The sequence below is a fragment of the Schistocerca cancellata genome, chromosome 8 (genome assembly GCF_023864275.1).
Source record: "Schistocerca cancellata isolate TAMUIC-IGC-003103 chromosome 8, iqSchCanc2.1, whole genome shotgun sequence".
NCBI classification, from domain to species: Eukaryota; Metazoa; Arthropoda; class Insecta; order Orthoptera; family Acrididae; genus Schistocerca; species Schistocerca cancellata.
Window position 1 is genome coordinate 260,369,708 of NC_064633.1, and position 16,074 is coordinate 260,385,781.

Sequence of the window (16,074 nt, forward strand, 5' to 3'; positions counted from 1 at the left end):
ACAGTCTTAGATCTGCTGTTACCCTTCTCCATCTCCGTGTAGTGATAGCTTCCGGTGAGATTACTGCCCTAGAAAGGCAGAGTTCTAGGTTTGAGTTCTGATGAGGCTCACAATTATAGTGTGCTTAGAAGTTTCAGAACACAGTGAAAGACACATTTTAGAAATTTTATGTTTCTTCGTATCACAAGCAACACACGTTTGCTTACAATACTGGATTTGGTGATTCGAGACAAGCTGCTGCTTTATGGTTCATATCTTAATATTCATAAGTAACGGGTCTGCGAATGTTTTTGCAGTAAAGATACAGCTGTCATAAGTTACGACGGGCCTTCAGGAAGTAAGTTTCACTTGTCGTATAACGTTAAGATCATTGCGCAACAGGAGTGGCGCCTTGTCAGAAGAGAGTACATGTTCTGGATTTCCTGCAGACAGAGTAGGCTACTGTTTCGATACAGGTAACAGGTCCTACACAGTCGGCAGTGAAATGATGGAGGAACTACGCGTACTCCAAAGCTGAAATATGCAAGACAGTACGACTCTTACAGGGAGAAACTTCTAAACTGCACACATACTCACCGTAAAATTTTGAGGGTATATGGACCAAATGCAACGTCGCATCCAGCTGTACTGGAATTTGACCAAGGCAGCACAGACTTGGATGATGCTTATGTTGGTTGAAGGGGGGGGGGGGTTGGAGAAAGAGGTTTTTCAACGACGAGAACGTTCACAGAGCGGTCCTCAAGTGGCTCCGTGACCAACGAGCGGATTTCCGTCGTCAAGAAATAGTAACCATTGTTAGAATGTTCCGACTGTTATTCGCAGTGACTCGATGACAATGCTGAAATGTATTAGGCAGCTTAAAGTGTGGTGCAATAGTTAATAAAGGCTATCTGCCCTCTCATAATCACTTGTAACTTACTTTCTGAAGTCTCTTCGTGCATACCTCAAACATGTTAATCATGTGACATGCTACGTACGCCACACTGTCTGAGACTTCACACTACAGGCTGCGATATGTCGTTTTCAGCCTTAAGGGCAGTAGGTCTTCAGTTATTTCAGTTGCATTTTCAAATCAATGGACAATTACAACGGTAAGCCTCATAGAACATTAAGCGTGCACTCATACATATGATGCATTCGTTGCTGAAGCAACTCTGGAAACATGCCATAAAAATCATAAACGATAAGACAGATAAAAGAACAGCCGGGCAACATTATTTTATGTTGAAAATATGTAATGTTTGTAGTCACATATAGAAGAAAACCGTATATGCATTATTCATTATTGCTGGACAAAGATGTCTTTCTACATAAACCATGAAAGGTGTTATCACTCGAAGTATTCTATAGGCAATTCTTTGCTAGCGTATATCTGAGCCATTGTCTGCACTGAATCCTTCGCCGTCCTGGGCCTTTCGGGATCGTTGAAGTCGACCTGATAGAGGCCGAATTTTATGCTGAAAAAAAGTAAAGGCAACATTAGTAATTTCAAAGTAAACGTATCGCCCAACAGATCATTATCGTTTCTATATTTACATTCAGTCACAACCTTTGAACACACAGTGCCTTCGCCCTTATGTCTCAGATATAGCTGAATATTATTTGTGTGAGTTGTCAACTTATATCATTTGGACCAACTGAATATTCCTGGAAACAGACCCAGAAATAATAATCGTACCTTCATCATGTAAAAAGATGATGAAAGAAACAGGGTGAGTCACTAACTATTGCCACCGAGAATAGCTCCAGAAGTATGACAGGAGCTCAAAAGTTTGTGAGACAAAAGTTGCATGGGACAACGGGGCCATTATATGACGCTAGCTTTTGTTGCTAGGTTGGGTCGCGTCGGATATGTGAAGGTCAACTTTTTTTTTAATGGGATGCTATAGTTTGGTATTTATTTTCTGATAGCGGCTATCGAGACGAATCCAATTACGTTTAACAGTAAGGTCTTTGAAGGTCAACGAAGGTCACAAAGGTGGCATGAACGTCCATTTACAGAAGATGTTCGAAGTGATGACCATTGGTATCAATGCAGTGCTGCAATCTTCTTATCATGGATTGAGCGGTATTCCTTATCATTTCGACATCTATCGAAGCACATGCTCTAACAATACTCTCTTGCATATCGTGCTAAAAGAAAATATTCGTTGAATACGGCGTATCCATCTAACGCGCCATTGACATGTAAAAACCTTTCAACTGTTTAGGAACCGTAAAACTAGTATCGTCGCATCAAGCGAATGTGAATGATGTATTGCTACGTAGAACAAGCTGATATGATTCTCATTTACGGAGAATGCCAACGAAGTTCAGTGAGAGCTAGAGACTTATACGCTGAAAGATATCCTCAACATACTCACCCTACACGTCGTACATTTAAATATGTGTATGATAAATTGAGAACAACTGGATCTTTAACGCTTCGGAAACATATCCGCCAAAGGAAAGTTACTAACGAGGAAACGGAAATTGGTACTCTTGCCACTGTGGTTCGAGATCCTTGTGTTAGTTCGCGTCAAATCGCAAGGGACCCTGGCATGAGTCAGAGTAGTGTTGTTCGTGTTCTGCATCGTCATAAATATCATCTTTACCATATCAGACTCCGCCAAGAATTAACTGGTACGGATTGTATGCGTCGCACTGAATTCTGCCGATGGGCTCAACTTCAGATTCAGAGGAACGACACATTTATTAATTTGATTTTATTTATTCACGAGGCGACATTCAGGAACCATGAAAATGTTAATATCCATAACATGCGCTATTGGGAAACTGAAAATCCATGTTGTCTGCGTCAAGTTGCACACCAAAAACCATGGACGGCGAATGTATGGTGTGGGATTCTGGACGACAGATTGATAGGCCCCTGTTTCATCGAACAAAATATTAATGGTAGGAAGTACACCACATTCCTGCAAGGAAAATTAGGTCTGTTACCGGAAGAAATAACTTTAGGATCAAGAAACGAATGTGGTATCAACACGACGGGTGTCCGGCACATTTTTCGCTGTTGGCTACAAATGAGATGCAGAGACAATTCCCAAATCTTTGGACTGGACGCGGAGAAGACGGGTCGTGGCCGGCTCGTTCGCCAGACTTGACGCCTCTGAATTTTTTCTTGTGGGGATTCGTAAAAAATATTGTTTTTAAATACGTTCCAACTACACCTGAAGATAAGCGAGAGAGAATTGTCACAGTATATGCTTCGATAAGTGCCGATGTGATAAGGAATACCACTCAATCCATGATCAGAAGACTGTAGCACTGCATTTATACCAATGGTCATCACTTCTAACAACTTATGTAAATGGACGTTCACGGCACCTTTGTGACCTTCGTTGACCTTCAAAGACCTTACTGTTACACGTCATTGGATTCGTCTCGATAGCAGCTATCAGAAAACTACAGCATCCCAGTATAAAAAAATAAAAACTTTCGGAGCTATTCTTGGTGGCAATAGTTAGTCACTCACCGTGTATAACTAAAATATCGAAGCAAATATTATGGCTTCAAATAACGTGATAGATAAAAAAACGGTACATTAAAACATTTTCATTTACTCTGATACAGTACAGAACAAACAACATAATTATGGAAATTTAATGACCTCTGATGATGATGTTGATGATCTGTAACTGTGATGCAACTTTTTTCATTCTCACTGGACACAATACGCACAGATAACTAATTTTTTCTTTAACTGCTGAACCGCTGCGTTCTATAACAGCCGCATGATTGTTTATACCATTAGTTCTCATCAGTTATATGCTTCTGGGTATGTGACCGCGTTGTAATGCTCTTTCATCTACATCTACATACATACTCCGCAGTCTACCATACGGTGCTTGGCGGAAGGTACCTCGTACCACAACTAGCATCTTCTCTCCCTGTTCCACTCCCAAACAGAACGAGGGAAAAATGACTGTCTATATGCCTGTGTACGAGCGCTAATCTCTCTTATCTTATCTTTGTGGTCTTTCAGCGAAATGCGATTTGGCGGCAGTAAAATTGTACTGCAGTCAGCCTCAAATGCTGGTTCTCTAAATTTTCTCAGTAGCGATTCACGAAAAGAACGCCTCCTTTCCTCCAGAGACTCCCAACTGAGTTCCTGAAGCATTTCCGTAACACTCGCGTGATGATCAAACCTGTTGTTGTTGTTGTTGTGATCTTCAGTCCTGACCTGGTTTGATGCAGCTCTCCATGCTACTCTATCCTGTGCAAGCTTCTTCATCTCACAGTACCTACTGCAACCTACATCCTTCTGTATCTACTTAGTGTATTCATCCCTTGGTCTCCCTCTACGATTTTTACCCTCCACGCTGCCCTCCAGTACTAAATTGGTGATCCCTTGATGCCTCAGAACATGTCCTACCAACCGATCCCTTCTTCTAGTCAAGTTGTGCCACAAACTCCTCTTCTCCCCACATCTCTTCAATACCTCCTCATTAGTTATGTGATCTACCCATCTTCGGCATTCTTCTGTAGCACCATATTTCGAAAGCTTCTATTCTCTTCTTGTCTAAACTATTTATCGTACATGTTTCACTCCCATACATGGCTACACTCCATACAGATACTTTCAGAAACGACTTCCTGACACTTAAATCAATACTCGATGTAAACAAATTTCTCTTCTTCAGAAACGCTTTCCTTGCCATTGCCAGTCTACATTTTATATCCTCTCTACTTCGACCATCATCAGTTATTTTGCTCCCCAAGTAGTAAAACTCCTTTACTACTTTAAGTGTCTCATTTCCTAATCTAATTCCATCAGCATCACCCGACTTCATTCGATTACATTCCATTACCCTCGTTTTGCTTTGTTGATGTTCATCTTATACCCTCCTTTCAAGACACTAATCATTCCGTTCAACTGCTCTGCCAAGTCCTTTGCTGTCTCTGACAGAATTACAGTGTCATCGGCGAACCTCAAACTTTTTATTTCTTCTCCATGGATTTTAATACATACTCCGAACCTTTCTTTTGTTTGCTTTACTGCTTGCTCAATATACAGATTGAATAGTATCGGGGAGAGGCTACAACCATGTCTCACTCCCTTAGCAACCACTGCTTCCCTTTCATGTCCCTCGACTCTTATAATTGCCTATCAGTAACAAATCTAGCAGCCCGCTTCTGAATTGCTTCCATGTCCTCCCTCAATCCGACCTAACAGGGATCCCAAACGCTCGAGCAGTACTCAAGAATAGGTCGTATTAGTGTTTTATAAGCGGTCTCCTTTACAGATGAACCACATCTTCCCAAAATACTACCAATGAACCGAAGACGACTATCTGCCTTCCCCACAACTGCCATTACATGCTTCTTCCACTTCATATCGCTCTGCAATGTTACGCCCAAATATTTAATCGACGTGACTGTGTCAAGCGCTACACTACTAATGGAGTATTCAAACATTATGGGATTCTATTTCCTCTTCATCTGCATTAATTTACATTTATCTATATTTAGGGTTAGCTGCCATTCTTTACACAAATCACAAATCCTGTCCAAGTCATCTTGTATCCTCTATTTATGAAACCAACGTTTCGGCCAGTGTTGAAAGTGTCCTTTAGCAAGGACATGTATTACATATCCATTCTAACATTCAGACTTTCCTTTGAGTATTCGTCACTCCTTCGGTTTGAGCCGACCTGACACAATATCATCTCCAGTGTAAACTTCTTCATCTCATAGTACCACTTACATCTAACGTCCTCAATTAGTTGTATGATGTAATCGAACAGCGGCTTAGTGGTATTGTCTTTGACTGGAAATCAACACGTTCTGAGTACAGGGTCCGAAGTCAGTCACTGAAAATTGTGGGCTGTACCTGAAAAAGCGTCCTGATGATCTTTCCGTTGACAAATATTTCGTATTAGTTCTGCATTCGAATATCCTGGAAGGGACTGCCAATGGAAAGCGATCATGGGAAAAAAAGTTAAATAAGCAAGAAAAGGGTAACATTCTATAAGCTGGCGCGTGGTAGGGATGCTAGAAAATTTGCAGAGGGAAATGAAAAGTTTCAATCTAGATACGATGGAGGTTAGTGAAGTCAAATTGTAAGATGATAAGGGTTTCTGAAGATACGAATATAAGTTAATAACAATGATAGCAGAGGACGGTGTAACGGAGTCGGATTCATCATGAATAGGAATACGGGGTAGAGAGTGAATCCGTATCAACGGTTCGGCGATTCCCATTAAATTCGACAGCAAACCAACGACAACACCAATAGCACACTATACAGGGTGGTCAGAAACAGTCCGAAAAGCTTGTAAGGGTGTTGAAGGGTAGATTGCCTGAGAAATAATTAAAATCTATACGTTGCGCCGTTTCCTAGTTAATTAGAATTGAAGTTAGCTTATCAGGCCGTTGCGCGTGTAAATTCAAGCGGCCCGCCAGGGATGGTGCGCTCTCTCAGAAATTGTCCCTTCGGTTTTGTGTCTCCATTCGATTAGAAAACGAAGATTGAAATTACTGCAAGGGAACGCCCAGTAATGACTTTTGTATTCCTCACTTATCACAAATTATTTATTTCCCGATATATCGCGTTTTCCTAGGTTGTGGTCAGGCAGGAACCTAATAGGACAGCTTACATTGCTGCAGTGAAATGAGTAATAGTAAAATGTATGTTCTTCGTTGTTACAAATATTTAGCTGTTTGGTTCGCAATATGTTGATATTTCAGAGGTTGTGACTAGGCGTGAATCTAAGACGACAGCTTACATTGCTGCGAAATGAACTTTTACACAATGTGATCAAAAGTATCCAGATGTCGCCAAATCGTGCGTTTTTATATTAGATGCATTGTGCTGCCACCCACTGCCAGGTACTCCATATAAGCGGTCTCAGTAGTCATTACACATCGTGAGAGAGCAGAATGCGGCGCTCCGCGGAACTCACGGAGTTCGAACGTGGTCAGGTGATAAGAGTGTCACTTGTGTAATAAGTCAGTACGCGAGATTTCCACACTCTTAATCATCCCTAGGTCCACTGTTTCCGATGTGATAGTGAAGTGGAAACGTGAAGGGATACGTACAGCACAAAAACATACAGGCCGACCTCGTCTGTTGACTGACAGAGACCACTGGCAGTTGAAGAGGGTCGTATTGTGTAATAGGCAGACACCTGAGAAAACTTGGATTTCATGGTCGAGCGGCTACTCCTAGCCACACATCAGGCCAGTAAATGCCAAACGACGCCTCGCTTGGTGTAAGGAGCGTAAAAATTGGACGATTGAACAGTGGGAAAACGTTGAGTGAGTGACGAATCCCGGTCACAATGTGGCGATCCGATGGCAGGACGTGGGTATGGCGAATGCCCGTGAGCGTCATGTGCCAGCGTGTGTAGTGCCAACAGTAAAATTCGGAGGCGGTGGTGTTATGGTGTGGTCAGGTTTTTAATGGAGGGGGCTTGCACCGCCTGTTGTTTTGCGTGGCGCTATCACAGCACAGGCCTACATTGATGTTTTAAGCACCTTATTGCTTCCCACTGTTAAAGAGCAATTCGGGGATGGCGATTGCATTTTTGAACACGATCGAGTACCTGTTCATAAAACACGGCCTGTGGCGGATTAGTTACACGACAATAACATCCCTGTAATGGACTGGCCTGCACAGAGTCCTGACCTGAATCACATGGAACACCTTTGGGATGTTTTGGAACGCCAACTTCGTGCCAGGCCTTCGATACCTCTCCTCAATGCAGCACTACGTAATGAAAGGTCTGCCATTCCCCAAGAAACCTTCCAGCACCTGATTAACGTGTGCTGCGAGAGTGGAAGCTGTCATCAAGGTTAAGGGTGGGCCAGCACCATATTGAATTCCAGCATTACCGAAGGAGGGCGCCTCGAATTTGTAAGCCATTTTCAGCCAGGTGTCCGGATACTTTTGATCACACGATGTAGCCTGTGTTTCTGCGATTCCCGAGGATCCATAATCGCATGGGAGCAGTTGGCGTCAATGTCACACTTCGCTTACTGTAAATGTGATGCTGGATGCGTACATGTCATTTTGACGTCATTTCCGAGTAAGATGAGCGGTGAATCCTTTCGCCCTCGACGTTACAATGCTATTGGGCCATGTGACAAAGGTCAGATAATAAATAGTTCTAATCAGAGTATAGTATGTGGTTTTTTCAATATTTCTGGGGGTGACATTAATACGGAAGGGCTGACATAAGTAAGTGTGCGTGTGTGTTTCTCATTAACATAACTTGTGTTACTGATTAACCAATGGAACAATTATTGCCATTCCGCAGGTACCAGTCTCCATCTTCCTCAGTACTTGTACACGCTCTTCACCTTCCTCAGTCCCATACATCTTGACTAATCTATTCGTAACTTCATTATTTATATCTTCTGGTAAACCTTCCAGGATGTAAGGTCGTGGTCCATGAAACTCTTCAGCTCGTAACGTTTCGTCCAGAGCTGCGCTGGACATCTTCAGAGAGTCCTGCCGACTCACCGGAGGAGAAAAACCCCTCTGAAGATGTCCAGCGCAGCCCTGGACGAAACATTAGGAGCTGAAGAGTTTCATGGACCATGACCTTACATCCTGGAGGGTTTACCAGAAGATATGTCATCCGGTCGTGAAAGCCTTCATACTATTCATTATTTATGTTATTCACCTTTACAAACCATCTTCTTTCTTTCTCTCTTTTCGCTGTAATTTCTCTTTTGCCGAATCTTTAAATGAGAAAATGTCTTCTCAATACATACTCACCACCAAAAGTATTTTTCTTGTTCTCATGATTTCTCTTATTCCTGTTTCCTTTCCTGCCTTTTTAAAGTGTTTACTGACTCAGTATATCAGTCCATTTCATTTTTAGCATTTTTCGCTAGAACCTTATTTCTTGCATTTTAACCGCCCATGTTTAGCAGCCATATAACATTACTCTCCAGATAAAACTCTTTCCAAATATCTTTCTTAGTTCTACTGAAATATTGTTTGTAATCAAAATACCATTCCTGTTTTCCAAAGCTATTTTACCCATACACATTCAACTTATTTCAACACAGTTTGCATTTTCCGTCACCAAACTTGTTAAGTACTTCAACTATTTAATTTTCTGTATGGACTGCGCTTGCAATGATTATTTGGCGGAACCATGATGTTTTCTTCATTTTGATGTTGCTTACTTTTATCCTAATTCCATACCATTTTCCCACTTTTGAAAGTAGTGCTGTTACACGACGCGGAACAACAGAAGTACCTTTAAGCAAACAACTAGATATGAAACTTGTTTTCTATAACTGTTAGATAATAAATACATATTTTAATATACGTACGGCAGCAAATTATCCAACAGCTTGAAACGGTCACTGAATGAAATATTGCAGCCAACAGCTACAAGCACGAGAAATAGTTTACTCTGAGTTGACATACACTCCTGGAAATTGAAATAAGAACACCGTGAATTCATTGTCCAAGGAAGGGGAAACTTTATTGACACATTCCTGGGGTCAGATACATCACATGATCACACTGACAGAACCACAGGCACATAGACACAGGCAACAGAGCATGCACAATGTCGGCACTAGTACAGTGTATATCCACCTTTCGCAGCAATGCAGACTGCTATTCTCCCATGGAGACGATCGTAGAGATGCTGGATGTAGTCCTGTGGAACGGCTTGCCATGCCATTTCCACCTGGCGCCTCAGTTGGACCAGCGTTCGTGCTGGACGTGCAGACCGCGTGAGACGACGCTTCATCCAGTCCCAAACATGCTCAATGGGGGACAGATCCGGAGATCTTGCTGGCCAGGGTAGTTGACTTACACATTCTAGAGCACGTTGGGTGGCACGGGATACATGCGGACGTGCATTGTCCTGTTGGAATAGCAAGTTCCCTTGCCGGTCTAGGAATGGTAGAATGATGGGTTCGATGACGGTTTGGATGTACCGTGCACTATTCAGTGTCCCCTCGACGATCACCAGTGGTGTACGGCCAGTGTAGGAGATCGCTCCCCACACCATGATGCCGGGTGTTGGCCCTGTGTGCCTCGGTAGTATGCAGTCCTGATTGTGGCGCTCACCTGCACGGCGCCAAACACGCATACGACCATCATTGGCACCAAGGCAGAAGCGACTCTCATCGCTGAAGACGACACGTCTCCATTCGTCCCTCCATGCACGCCTGTCGCGACACCACTGGAGGCGGGCTGCACGATGTTGGGGCGTGAGCGGAAGACGGCCTAACGGTGTGCGGGACCGTAGCCCAGCTTCATGGAGACGGTTGCGAATGGTCCTCGCCGATACCCCAGGAGCAACAGTGTCCCTAATTTGCTGGGAAGTGGCGGTGCGGTCCCCTACGGCACTGCGTAGGATCCTACGGTCTTGGCGTGCATCCGTGCGTCGCTGCGGTCCGGTCCCAGGTCGACGGGCACGTGCACCTTCCGCCGACCACTGGCGACAACATCGATGTACTGTGGAGACCTCACGCCTCACGTGTTGAGCAATTCGGCGGTACGTCCACCCGGCCTCCCGCATGCCCACTACACGCCCTCGCTCAAAGTCCGTCAACTGCACATACGGTTCACGTCCACGCTGTCGCGGCATGCTACCAGTGTTAAAGACTGCGATGGAGCTCCGTATGCCACGGCAAACTGGCTGACACTGACGGCGGCGGTGCACAACTGCTGCGCAGCTAGCGCCATTCGACGGCCAACACCGCGGTTCCTGGTGTGTCCGCTGTGCCGTGCGTGTGATCATTGCTTGTACAGCCCTCTCACAGTGTCCGGAGCAAGTATGGTGGGTCTGACACACCGGTGTCAATGTGTTCTTTTTTCCATTTCCAGGAGTGTATATCAGTCTACAACGTGAGGATACGTACTGATGAAGGCAATAAATCGGAAATAAGCTTGTATATTAAAATAAAATATCGAGCAGCATACTGCCTGCCAATTCTCTGCATAATGTCGTAATGTAACATGCTGCAGGTCTCACAATAAAGAATTATTCTTTGTACTTCCGTCCTTATTCCAATATTTGTTTTCCTGCCTCTTCTTGTGTGTCCTACCGTTCTTCTGGAAACCCTATTCCTACGTCTGGAGTTTCTTTCTTTGCCTTTGCTTAGAATCTATACCAAAATTCATAGAATGGAGAAGGAGCAGACTTGATTTAAGCAGGTGGTGTGAAGGGGTTACTCCCTTCATGCGACACGCACTCCAACTTCCTCACAAACACATTGAGTAGCAAGAGAGATAAAGACAAAAGCGTTGTAACAGAATTACCATGGCCATATCTCAAGTATGATTTACTACTTACGTAAAGCCATGAGTCCACTCGAGGTTATCAAGGAGACTCCAAGCCGTGTAGCCAATCACGTTGTTGCCATCAATGTTGATTGCTTTAAGCATTTCTGCTAAGTAGCTCTGAAAAACCATGCACAAATAAATATTTTAAAATTTACTCATTGCCACAACATTACTATCTCAAATGAGAAAAGACAAGTGGTAAAAATGCTACTAATACAGCCTATGAATTAGTCATTAGGAACTGGTTTACCTTGCAATAACAGTACGAAGATGCAACGCCCAATTTCTTTCACTCAAGAACATTATACAGTAAAATATTACCGACATGTGAATATGATGCAGTGTAAAACACAATGGACTGTTTTTTCGGCAGAAGCGTGGCCAAAGACTCTCCAGGCTGTGCTCGCAGGGGTTTCAGATAATTTTCCCATGTTTGTGCGTACCACTTCAGTCTCAAGATGAGCTACCAATCCCTTTCAAATTGCCGACGTGACCTATACGCTTCGACAATTTAATGGAGTTATTCCACGCTCTGTGGGGTAGACAACTCGTAGAGGGTCGATGCACTCAATGCCTTGCACCATTTTAAAAGAGGCCACACTACGCGCCGCCAGTCTGCTTTTGTCCAGCTTCTGTGTTATTTGGCCCTCTGAAGTAGGCAGCTTTACGCGCTGCTGTGAACAATGGTTATTTGCTAGGCACTCGAGTTCGTATGTGCACCAAATGTAAGTTTCCTTCGCAATCATCCCTAGAAAAATGGTTGACATTGACCTGTATTAACTGACAGCAGCATTTCCCGTGAGGGTTTGAAATAGTCACTGAGAAAGCGTGAAGCTCGTCCCCTTTGGCTTTCTCTTAGCATCTTTTAACGACCAACTTATTGCAATCAATTCTTGGAATAAAGCACTTTGTATACTGATTGATTGTTCTGCGTTTTTAAGTTTTGAAATCACGACCTCCAGGAATATATGGCACTGTATGACAATATCGTTTATTTTTGAGAGATGCATATTGTGCCTGGAGATGGTATAGTGGAATGTCGAAACTGGCAGTCAAAATAAAATAAAATAAATTACCACGGATGTTGACGAACATCCTTGATAATTACTTGACCAGCCGATGTCCCATGTCCATGATGGATCATCAGAGACTCGGACCAGTTCTGTTCCGTCAGTAGCGCTCAGCAGCGATCCGCATGCTGTTTTAAGAAGTCACTAACATTTTGCTGCAATTTTTTGCGGATTGTGTTTATGGAACTCCACCTTTTTGTACGCCAGATGTGCATAGTCAGCACTCACTCAAAACAAATGACAGTAATCGTATTGACAGTTAACAGACAACTCCGTAACAGTGGGCAATCTAAAGGTCATACATTGAAACTTTCAGCAATCGGTTAGATGAGACAGCACACAAAGTATTCACTCGACAACTCCAAGGATTTAATTGGGAGGATACGAAACAGAATTTTTTGGTTGAAATCGTTTTATGTGGAATAAAACGAGCTAATGAGCCGCTGCGATTGAAAAATGGTTCAAATGGCTCTGAGCACTTTGGAACTCAACTGCTGAGGTCATTAGTCCCCTAGAACTTAGAACTAGTTAAACCTAACTAATCTAAGGACATCACAAACATCCATGCCCGAGGCAGGATTCGAACCTGCGACCGTAGCGGTCTTGCGGTTCCAGACTGCAGCGCCTTTAACCGCACGGCCACTTCGGCCGGCTGCGATTGAAAGTCTCGATGGTCACCCTGACTGCTGGATGGTCATTCCTCAAATGTACCTCTTCTGTTGACCGTTTCCTCAAAACTATAATTTACGAACGCATTTGGAAGTGAAGATGAAACATTTAACAAATGGTGCACAGCAAACATAAAGCACTTTCAGACCACACACACACACACACACACACACACACACACACAAGCACACCAGCACCACCATGCACTTAGATATTGCTATAGTTACTCGAAGAAACCTCTATCTCAGAACGAACAAAACACTACTTTAATGCCTAGTACCTTCATAGGCACGCCTCATGACAGTAGCCAAACACAAATAGTTTTAGTACTTAACACAGTTAGTATTAAAATCGTATTTTAAAAAAAAAATCCTATGAAAGTATCATTTTGAACTGTCATTAACGTGATAATTAGTTGTAGCAGTTCCATTGTACTTGTCTGCAAGTGTACAGTTATCGGAGCCTCATCTCTGATTATACAAACGTAACGACAGCTATATACTCACCGTGTAGTAGTCCGTACGATTTTTGTCATCCAGTTCGCCCCAGTCCGAGTAGCCGTTCTCTGTCACGATTATGGGGTATTCCGGGTACTCAGCAGCAATCCAGTTCAGAAGTTTACGGAATCCCCATGGGATTACCTGTTGGATGTACAGAAAGATTTATATCGCTTATGTTCGAAAGATCAAAAATGTCACGCTATTCAATGAAAGGCAGCCAGGTGTACCTAGTGTTGACAGAGTTATTAAGGGCTGTACTAAAGGGACTTGTGAACGGGATCATTCATCCAATAACGCAGCCTATCAGTAAAGAGTAAATGTAACAAGACACGTGATTTGCTGAATTTCACTAGGATTTGTAAAAAATAAATTCCGGAATGAGATGGTCTACCCAATCTGCAAACGTATTCCTAAAATGCGGCGAATTGCCAAAACGCTTCTTGACTTCACAGCGGCGTCTTCCATACAATATCCCAACGATAAGCAACGACGTAGTAACTAGAAACAAACAGCAAGAAAGTACCGTAGTTCTCATTTCCACTCGTATATCACTACCCACTCAAAGTTGAGTGCTTCATAATTTTCCCACCTTTATAGTTTGAAGGACAGAGAGCATATATACGCTGTCCAGTCACATTAACGGGACTACCCATCAAAGTCGTCAATAACCACCCTTTGCAGCCCGAGACGAGCAGGAAGAGAGTTAACGAAGTTCTGGGAGTTATCGGCAGGGATGTCGAACCATGCCGACTTCAGAGCCTTGACTAGCTCCTCTAAGTTTCTCAGTTGAGGATATATGGCATGAACAGCCCAATCGAGATGGTCCCACAGATTCTCGATTGGGTTTAAACCCTGGGAGTTTTGTGACCAGGAGAATATGGTAAACCTACCCTGGTACTCTTAGAACCAGGCACGTACACTAAAAGTTGTTTGAGATATTCATTGTCCAGCTACTAGATGCCATCGTACCGAGGAAGAACAAACTGAATGTACTTGTTGACATGGTCCCCAAGGATAGATGCATATGAAACTTCCTGGCAGATTAAAAATGTGTGCCGGACCGAGACTCGAACTCGGGACCTTTGCCTTTCGCGGGTAAGTGCTCTACCAACTGAGCTACCCAAGCACGACTCACGGCCCGTCCTCACAGCTTTACTTCTGCCAGTACCTCGTCTCCTACCTTCCAAACTTTACAGAAGCTCTCCTGCGAACCTTGCAGAACTAGCACTCCTGGAAGAAAGGATATTGCGGAGATAGCCACAGCCTGGGGGATGTTTCCAGAATGAGATTATGGAATGTAGGAGACGAGATACTGGTAGGAGTAAAGCTGTGAGGACGGGCCGTGAGTCGTGCTTGGGTAGCTCAGTGGGTAGAGCACTTGCCCGCGAAAGGCAAAGGTCCCGAGTTCGAGTCTCGGTCCGGCACACAGTTTTAATCTTCCAGGAAGTTTCATATCAGCGCACACTCCGCTGCAGAGTGAAAATCTCATTCTGGATAGATGCATACTTTTTCTGATCCATTGTGCCTTACAGAATAACTAAATCATACAGGGAATTCCACGACAAAAATCCGCAGACCATAACGCTCCTTCCGCCGACTTGGATCGTTCTGACAATTGTTGCAGGATGTCTGCTTTCTGTCTGATGCAACATAAAACGTGATTCATCTTGAAACCACACCTGTTGCCACTCAGTGAACTTCCAATGGTGGTACCCGAGCGAGGTGGCGCAGTGGTTAGACACTGGACTCGCATTCGGGAGGACGACGGTTCAATCCCGCGTCCGGCCATCCTGATTTAGGTTTTCCGTGATTTCCCTAAATCGCTCCAGGCAAATGCCGGGATGGTTCCTTTCAAAGGGCACGGCCGACTTCCTTCCCCGTCCTTCCCTAATCCGATGAGACCGATGACCTCGCTGTCTGGTCTCCTTCCCCAAACCAACCAACCAATCCAATGGTGGTACTGATGCGCAAATTCCAGCCTTTGTCGCCGATGAACAGTAGACAGCATGGGTGCACGAACCAAGCGCCTGCTGCGGAGGCCCAACGCAGCAACTTCTGCTGAACGGTCGTTGAGGAGACACTCTTGGTAGCCTCTTGGTTCATCTGGGCGGTCCGTTCCTCAACAGTTGCACGCCTGTTCGCCAGTCTGATTTTCGCAGCCGTCGTTCACCACTTTCGTCTATGGCCCGATGGCCCGTGCTGTACTACAGCTGTGTCGGCGCCAGTTTCGGATGTGTCATTTTGGCACGCACCGCACCGCACGGTATACTTTAAGCATGGCAGCACGCGAACACTACACAAACTTAATCGCTTCGGAATGCTTCCACACTTGGCCCGTAAGTCAATTGTCATGCCCTTTTGGACGTCAGATAGATCGCTCCGTTTCCACATTACGACAACTACTGAACAGTTTTACATTTTGCGGCGTCCCCCCCCCCCCCCCCCCCACGCCGCACCTATCCCGACATGCTTTATACACACTCCATTGCCAGTGCTGTCACATGCCGACTGTGAGTGGTTATTTCATGCTGACCTCGTACATGGACGGTGATCATATTAATGTGACTGGACA

At 44.1% G+C, this 16,074-nt stretch overlaps 1 protein-coding gene across 1 annotated transcript in view; it reads right to left on the reverse strand.

The window, feature by feature from the left end:
* Window positions 1-1,192: 1,192 nt before the first annotated feature.
* The window catches only part of LOC126094804 (myrosinase 1-like), a 133,753-nt gene continuing 118,871 nt past the window's right edge, over window positions 1,193-16,074 (reverse strand). Inside the window, exons 9-11 of the mRNA XM_049909373.1 lie at window positions 13,509-13,643; window positions 11,274-11,380; window positions 1,193-1,457 (exon numbers count right to left, since the gene is read on the reverse strand). Of these exons, the coding sequence (XP_049765330.1) occupies window positions 1,331-1,457; window positions 11,274-11,380; window positions 13,509-13,643 (369 nt within the window). The 3' untranslated portion in view covers window positions 1,193-1,330. The remainder of the gene's footprint in view (window positions 1,458-11,273; window positions 11,381-13,508; window positions 13,644-16,074) is intronic.